We start from the raw sequence: 8782 nt of genomic DNA, 5'->3' as shown, positions 1-8782 counted from the left end.
CGATATATTTTTGTTGTTGACATGCACTAACGCAAGTGCTAATATACACGCGCATAAACTCATCCCTATGAACGCACACACGCACACCCTACTCCTATGACCACCTTCGAAAGACTGAGTCGGTGTCTCATCCCACTGAATGCGCATCGCCGGAAATTCTGAAATAATTTCAGAGTCGGCATCTCCTTTCACTGAATGCGCATCGCCGGAAATTCTGAAATAATTCCAGAAATAAATAGAGCACTAGGACTTGAACCCTAGTAGGCTGAGGATACCAGAGTCCCTCCAACCATCCAACCACAGGTAGCTGTATTTGACTTTATTTATACCACTGAAATCTTCTAAGATACCTGGAATCTTCTAAAATCCCTCTAACCATTCAACCACAGGTAGCTGTATCTGACTTTGTTTAGACCACTGGAATCTTGTAAGATCCCCCGGGTGCCACTGCCAAGGCCTGGATCTTGTGTCAACATATTTTAGGCACTCGATCCAGTGTGAGGTCATCTACACGTAAATGTAGGGGGGGCGGGGGGGGGGGGGGGGGACTCGACGTGGTGCACAAAATGGCCGACTAAACAAACATTGTTTTTTTTAACACCTAAACAACCATAGCGCCCGTTGCCGCGCGCATCCATTGTTACAGTACAATGATAGTATGTACTTAATACTAAATCCTTTGGTGTATTATTAACTAGAACTGGAAGGTTTGGGATTATACTTATAAGAATTGCAGCAATAACATAGTACAATTACCGAGAACTAAATATCACAATTCGGATATATGTCAACTGCTGCTGCATCTGTTCTTAGGCAGATAATTTGAAGTTCAGTCTTGATTGGAGTTATATCGTCTATCATCAAAAAAAAATTCTCAAGCCAAAAACACCAACTTCTGCTCCAAGGTGAACTTGATGTTTTCAGCCTGTTCAAAGAAAGGAAAAAAAAATTATATTCATGTGAACCTTGGTAACCAGGTTAAAGGTGCATAAAGGTAGTTGTATAATTTTCAAGCTTTCTGAACCCATGAAACTCCCCTTCATAAGCAACAAAACACGTCACACAAAACATCAGTACCATATTTTCACCAAGGCAAACTTCATTCGTGCAAGTGACTGGAAACACACACAGAAACGTGGTTAAAGGGGAAAGTTCCCTCCCTTGAGTGTACGTTATTAGGTAGAAGATGCACCCTTGTGGATCAAACATGGGTGGGCGAGCTTAAAACCATGCGCTCAAGCCAATAAATCATTATCTGGAAGCAACAACAATTTCAGGTGATTGGGGCCATGTGGATCAAACGCGGGTGGACGAGCTTACAACAGACATTCAAAGTTCCCAAGTGTTGTTCTTGTACAAGCCCAATCTAATTTGGCTCTGAAAATCACCATGTTCTGACATGATCGTCCCTTTTTTGTGCGTGTGAAGTATACAAATAGTTGCATTGAAATGAATAATCAATAATATTAACCAGAAAACCTTGAATATATCAGGCCTAAATTACATGAAACTAACTCTGAAGAAATTTAGGACAGTAAAAAAATGCACCATCAGGGAAACTGGAAATGGATCCTACATTCTTTCACAATATGTACGTTAGTTATTTAGTAACACGATGTCTTGAGCAGATTTTAGGATAACACAGATGAAGGACAGAAAATAGTATCCTATCCACTTGTTTCAGTTAAGATGTCTATATGACTAAATATCTTAAGATTCGTTAGTCATCGAAGAGGATGAAATCATACTTGTAAAAATATTCCAGGAGTTCATATCTACCTGCTACCCCTTTTCACAAAACAATTCTACCTGCTACAGATCGACTCAAAAATCCTTTAGCTTAATTAGCATCGGTTGTAGCACAAGTAAATAGTTACTTATACACAGCTTAGCGCGTAAGCTTTGAACGGACCTAGGTATCAAACTTAATAAGTTGACAGTTAAACAAATTTTCACATGGAGGCCGAAACATATGCTAGTCTCATATCTTGATCAAAACCGAAGAACTGGCATTCACCATTTTTACCATATACTACAAGAACTGATGGGATACTACAAAATAAGATATTATCTGCTCACCTTGGGGCAGCAAACTCCACGGCACTTGGGCATAAGGTAGAATACATGGAAATCTACCCGAGCATGATGCTGAATATTTTGTGCTACTGGAGTAGAGAGGGTGAACGAAGAATGGCTGGGAAAGGAAGCATGTATACACGCACCAGATGGAAACTGAAGTGTGCAACAGAAGAGACGTTGGCCCCGGCATGAATGCCTGCTTAATGAAAACTGAAGTATGATTGTGTTTATTAAGGCCGAGTGGAGCAGTTTCCACAAGATAAGGCGCCATCATCGCCCGTGTCCCCCACCCATCTAGCGATCCCTCTCGATCCTCGCGAGCGGCGTGCGTTAGTTGGAACCACTCGCGCGTAGGTTGGATCCCACCACAGGTCACCCGTGTCGCCCGCTTTGCCTGAATCGAGCGGCACGCCGCATCCACTCTCTTTCAACCGCAGGTCACGTGTGTCGAGCAAGTTTTTTTTCTTTTACAGAACGGGAGCGCTCGTAGGGGGTGGCCTTCCCTGGCTTGGGCCGGGCAGGGAAACTGGCCCAGTGATACATCAAGTTGCATAATATGTGTAGTTTGGTGTCATAAGTTGTAAAATATGGGAAAATGGCGCCGGAATTTGTCTCAATGTGCATACACGGTTCACTTAGCCGTATATGCCGTTTGCATGGCATGACAGGGTGGCGCTAGGCCCATTGTCAGTGAGTGGGTTGAGCTGGAGCGACGCAAAACACACCTGAATTTAATAATAAATCTTGTAAAAACCCATGTGTTAGAGTTGTGTCGAATATCATTGTACAAGTTAGGTTACAGTTGGACTTGGAGTCGTATTGTGTGTAGACAGGGTAGGAGTTGTGTCCTAATAGGACACTTGTATCCTAAGCCTCTCATATATAGTAGGGATAGACACACGATGTAACCTATGCCAATATAATAGCACGGGCACGTGGGGGAGCCGGCGGCGTGTGCCGGTGCCCGGGCGGTCGGGGTGCGGTATTGTAGTGGTGTCATGGAGAGGAGTGCCCGTAGTCATTGCCCCGGGGATGTAGCCATATCGATGAACCTCATTAACAAATCTCGGTGTCGTGTTTGTGTGATTGCTTGGTCCTCGGTAGATCGACGGAGCGCCTCGGATTTATTCTAACAAGTGGTATCACGAGCTAAGTTGATCAGAGGTCGCGGAGGAGTTGATCCAGAGGGAGCCGAGCGGAAAATCAGGCGCTGCGAGATCGAAGATCCAACCGTGCAAAAATCGTTGGAGGAGGTCGCAAGCAAAGGCGTTAAGATGGGATTGCTGACGCGATCAAAGGACGATTAGGCGGCGGTGTTGATCTGGTCAATCGAAGTAGCGAGAAAGCGCGCTGCGGCAGGTCAGAATCAACGACAGTGTATTGCGGAGCGTGCGCGCACGTACAGCAGCGGGAGTCTCGCCAGATCGGATCGCGCGAGCGGCCGAAGCAAAGCAGCTGGAGGCGTGACCAGCAGGAGGCCTGGAAGCTGGGTGGGCTGCGGGCCGGGAGACGTGGTAGCCCAGTTTTCGGCTGTGCGTATGCTAAGGCCGGGATTGCTGCTGATGCCAGAGGTGTGCGAGTTCGTGTGATGCGATACATGAGCTGCGTGAGATTTGTTACAAGGAAAATAAGGGCGTCAGGTATCGTGTGTGTAGCTATCCATCGAGAGCAAGACAAAGAGCAGGATGGAGAAAGTTTGGGGCTGCACCTGAGCCAGGATAAACGAAACTTTTGATCTTGTGCATGGAAAGGCTACTAGAGGAATTCTCCGATTGGCTCTCTTTGCTTGGTACATGTACGTGTATGTACAGGATGACAGCGGTGCACGCTACGGAAAACAAAGGCGCGGTTGCGAGTCCATGAAATATTTGATACGATGCAAGTCAATGAAGATGGACGTGTGCGGCGACGGCGGCGTGCGTACAAGGCTTGGGTGGAGTCTGGAGCATGTCGTGTCATGTTCATGCATACACAGGATGTTAAGCAATGCACGGAGATGTGCGGACGGACACGACGCAGGGTGGAGCACGGTTGCAGTCAGATAAGTTCGGTTGGGTCGGACTGGATAGTCTGATGGATCGACGAGGATGTCGGTCAAAGCAGAAGACGGCGGTGATTTCAGCGACGACGACACAAGAGCGTGATGCTGATGGTGGCCAACTTCTGGGGCGTGGAAACACGTGGTGCAGGTCTGAGGGCTTGCGCGACTTCGACAAGACTATGGCGCGGGATTGATTCAAGGCAGTGCACACATGAGAGAGCTTGAAGTCGACGGGGCGCGGGGTAGCACGACCAGCTACATGGAGTCATGTTGAAGGTGGAGCTGGAGTTTGATGGACGACTTCACTCTGTGCTGATGGAGGGGCTACGGCGTAAATGCATGGAGAGTCGAAGCCTATTTCAGCGGGATAGCGAGAGACACGTGGATTGGACTGGGGCCCAGTGGTCTGATGGAGGCGTGATACTCGGCATCGGTCGGTGATGATCGGTGGTTCTCTGCAGTGGGGGTTGAGGCAGTGTGGGCTAGCTACCCGGGAGACTCGACCAGGACAGCAGAGGCTCGACGCGATGATAGAGGCGAGGCATGCGGTAAGCACGGGACACAGCGACAGAACAAGGCACTGATAGTCAGACATGTGGTCAGACAAACTGTGCAGGGGGTACTAAAGCAGTGTTGACGAGTACCGGATTCAAGTTGGTGACTGGGTCTATCGGTGCTAGTTGATGGACAGGAGTTGACCATGAAGAATCTGAGAAAGTGGCGGAAAGTCTGGATTTGTCAAAACAGAGAGAGTACATGGCCGTATATTCTGTTGTGTTCAATGCACATGGCAAAGTGCGGATGACAAATACAGAAGGAGGCGGAGTGCTATAGTTGTGGGACAGGTCAGAGACTATCCGGGAAAAGGGTGAGACAACTGTGAATTTGACTCAAGGTGACACGGGGCGACGGTGAAATTCCTTCAAGTTTCAGACAGACGGTCATGAAAGAGCGGTGATGTTGAGTTCATGTAACTCTTATATGTGGCGTCCAATATGTGAGTTGTTCATTTTCATGCAGACAGTGGTCGGTGTGTGATGGCGTTGAACGGATTCTCCGAAAGTTGGAAGCACAAGGTAGAGTAATAAGGAACTTAATTTTGCTCGTGTTGATTGTGAAGAAGACAAGAAGGGACTACAGTTGCAGGTGGAGTCACATGGAGTCTGGGAGTAGCAGCGGTGCTCATGGCGTATCTCAAGTCCAATGTACATGGAGGTTTGACGCACGGACGAATTCAAGGTGGTGGAGAATATTCGCCAAGGTGGAGTTTGTTAGAGTTGTGTCGAATATTATTGTACAAGTTAGGTTATAGTTGGACTTGGAGTCGTACTGTGTGTAGACAGGGTAGGAGTTGTGTCCTAATAGGACACTTGTATGCTAAACCTCTCATATATAGTAGGGGTAGACACACGATGTAACCTATGCCAACATAATAGCACGGGCACGTGGGGGAGCCGACGGCGTGTGCCGGCGCCCGGATGGCCGGGGTGCGGTATTGTAGCGGTGTCATGGGAAGGAACGCTCGTAGTCATTGCCCCGGGGATGTAACCATATCGGTGTCGTTAACAAATCTCGATGTCGTGCTTGTGTGATTGTTTGGTCCTCGATAGATCAACGGAACGCCTGGATTTAATAATAAATCTTGTAAAAACCCATGAAATGCCACTACATGTCTTGCCAGAGACAAGGGCCCATTGTTACGAAATAGTAGAAGGGAAAATTAATAATAAAAATAACGCAGACTGAGTTCGAATCCGAGACCTTGTCCTACAAGGCCGGCTGTTCTAGCCACAAGACAAGTTTGAGTTTCATTCTCCACATATGATAACGAAGCTTAATGACCTCTAGTTTGGTGAAAATACGTTAGTTTTTTTTCCTTTTAATAATTTGGTGAAAATATGTAAATTATAATCAGAGTAAAAAGTAAAAACAGAATATGTGTTATAATTCATTTGAAGAAAAAATTTAACTTATTTAAACAAAGGTTCATGTAACTATACAAAATATTACGTATTACCTGCTTAAATAATATTTATGAACTAAAATAATCTGTACAATTTTAAAAAGTAAATACATACTTAATAAAATATGATTAAAATATTATATTTTAATAAATGTTCATATAATTTTGGAAGGTGTTAAAATTTTAATTCCTGTAGGATATAAGAAATTTTTATATTGTTTTAAAAAGTGTTCACATGTTCTATAAATTTTGTGTGTTTGTGAAAATATTTATACATTCTTAGACATTACAAAATAATTATATACTAATGTGAAGATAAATATGAGCCTTGTAAATCCCTAGACCGCTCAAATGAAAAGTCTTAAATATTGTTTTAGTTATATGATACTTTAAAATAATACATGTATATTTTTGTTAAATATATTACAAACATGGAGTTAATAGTTTTTATTAAATATATGAACACTTGTTTATGAAACTGTAAAAAATATGTGAATATGAATATTTTAACTCTATATATTACTGTGTTTAAGATTTATATACTTTTACAAAATAAATAAAACGAAAAATAACTAAAATATGGCAAATGGGTTGCAGTAACTGCAACCCATTTAAGACGGGTGCATGTTGGTGCACAGAACAATAGGCCTACTTATCTTAGATGGACAAGGAAATTGAACTAGTTCGTTGGCTAGCAGGACCATGCCATGCTTGTAGTGAGAACCTGCGTCGGCACTATTTTCATATGAACTTTCCCTTTGTGCTGTTTCCTGACGGGTCGGGCATTGTACAAAATTTGTTATTAATTCAGGGGTGTTCTGCAAAAAAGCGTCGCTCCAGCTCCATCTAGTCTTTGACAGCGGGCCTGACACCACCCTGTCATGCCATGGAAGCAGCATACACAGCTACATATGAGAATTGAACCATATATGCACTTTGAGACAAGTTGTGACACTAGCTTTCCGTATTTTTCAACTTGTGACACCAAACTGTATATGTTGTGTAACTTCATGTATCAGCAGTGCATTTACCTCTTTGATTAAAGTAGAGATACTTTGACTTTGTATAAACTTATATGCAAACTAAAAAGGATCTAAATCATAAGTGAATCGCGAGGCACGCGTAACGGAGACATGGAGTACAATCTCATCTCCTTTTATTACTTGATTGACTTGAGAAAATTAACACTAGGCATTAATAAGCAAAAGCAATCAAAATCCGACCACAACAGCAAGTACTAATTACGTACTGTACTTTGCAACTCCTCAATATCCTGATACAGTTCGAATGTCGTGCATGGTACACGCGCACGGTGGAAACGGGTCGAACTAAACAAATCAGTGAATTCAAGCGGTGAGCTCCTCCTCCTTGTGGGTCTCGATGACGAGGTCCGAGGTGGGGTACGCGGCGCAGGTGAGCACCCACCCCGCCTCGATCTGGTCGTCGTCGAGGAAGCTCTGGTCGGACTGGTCCAGCTGGCCGGAGACCACCTTCCCGGCGCAGGAGGAGCAGGAGCCGGCGCGGCAGGAGTAGGGCAGGTCGATCCCTTCCTCCTCGGCGTGGTCGAGGATGTAGACGTCGTCGGGGACCTCGAGGTCCACCTCGCCCTCCGGCGTGATCAGTTTCACCTTGTACGTCGCCTGCGCGCGGAGCCTCATGCCCCTGGCGGCCGTCGACGACAGCGGGAGCGCGACGCGGGATGCCGCCATGGGCGCCGAAGGGGCGGCGGGGCAGACGGAGAAGGGCAAGCGGAGGCTGCTCAATACGGTGGCCATTGCGGCGGAGCTGCGAGCTAGCTTGCGAGGTACTACTCCGTAGGCGGATACTCGGTGGAGGAGAGGATAGTGTTGGAGCGTGTGAGATGAGAAGCAGCGGCAATAAGAAGGGCGGACGAGCCGGCCAGCTTATCCTGAACACGGGGCACGGTTGGGTTGGAGCGTCCACGTTCACACGCTGAGGGAGTGAAGGGGGATCCGTGACACCCGGCCGGCGCAGATGCCACCATGGATATCGACAAGGCGTGTGGAGGCCATGCGATGGGGTGCATGCGTGGTCTCGGTTGTATGCTTGGGGTATTTTGCATTGAGATTCTGGTTACAGATCAATTCGAAATAATATTGTGACGTGTTCCACCAACCGAGTGCCAAGTGTTATCTTCCCAAATATTTCTCCATTATTTATCTTTTTTAACAGGAAAAAAAGCTAGCCTTATATGAGTACATTTTTTTGCAGGGTGAAAGGAGATTTTCATTACTCAAGGAGGCTTATCAGCCTTGGATAGGTTTACAACAAATTCCAACCCTGATCGCAACCACACAGCAGTGCGGGGGGTACTACGGCCGTACGCGGCCAACTCATGACTAACTTTATTCCGAGATCGTCTACAGTGAGTAAAAAAAATCTCTCTATCCTCTTATGTAACTATCCTCCGAATCTCGTCAACTAGAACACGGTGCTGTGAGCGGTCCATCACATGTGTTGTAAGCCTCGTGACCGCTTCCACACTATCCAGCTCCACCACGATGGGTAGGTTGGTCCGATGCAAAGCCAATTCCAAGCCCTCTCTGCATGCTGCAAGTTCCGCATGCAGGCTGTTATCACATGTGCGTATCTCCCTACACGCACTGAAGATGATCTCTCCTCTGTCATCGCGGAGGACCATGCCCCCTCCTGCAACGCCTGTAGCTGGGACATAACTG

At 46.0% G+C, this 8782-nt stretch overlaps 1 protein-coding gene and 1 long non-coding RNA gene across 2 annotated transcripts; both read right to left on the bottom strand.

The window, feature by feature from the left end:
* Positions 1-685: 685 nt before the first annotated feature.
* LOC123163041 (uncharacterized) lies at positions 686-2382 on the bottom strand. Its single transcript, XR_006481681.1, has 2 exons — positions 2080-2382; positions 686-925 (listed from the first exon to the last, which is right to left on the bottom strand). It is a non-coding gene; the product is annotated as an uncharacterized lncRNA (long non-coding RNA).
* A 4835-nt stretch (positions 2383-7217) lies between these two features.
* LOC123159751 (ferredoxin) lies at positions 7218-8020 on the bottom strand. Its single transcript, XM_044577570.1, has one exon. The coding sequence runs from the start codon at positions 7856-7858 to the stop codon at positions 7430-7432; it is 429 nt and encodes a 142-aa protein (XP_044433505.1). The 5' UTR covers positions 7859-8020; the 3' UTR covers positions 7218-7429.
* Positions 8021-8782: the final 762 nt, after the last annotated feature.

This window comes from Triticum aestivum, chromosome 7B (assembly GCF_018294505.1).
Source record: "Triticum aestivum cultivar Chinese Spring chromosome 7B, IWGSC CS RefSeq v2.1, whole genome shotgun sequence".
In the NCBI taxonomy this organism is placed as follows: domain Eukaryota; kingdom Viridiplantae; phylum Streptophyta; class Magnoliopsida; order Poales; family Poaceae; genus Triticum; species Triticum aestivum.
Note: the sequence above shows the minus strand (reverse complement) of the source record. Positions and strands in the feature narration are given on the sequence as shown.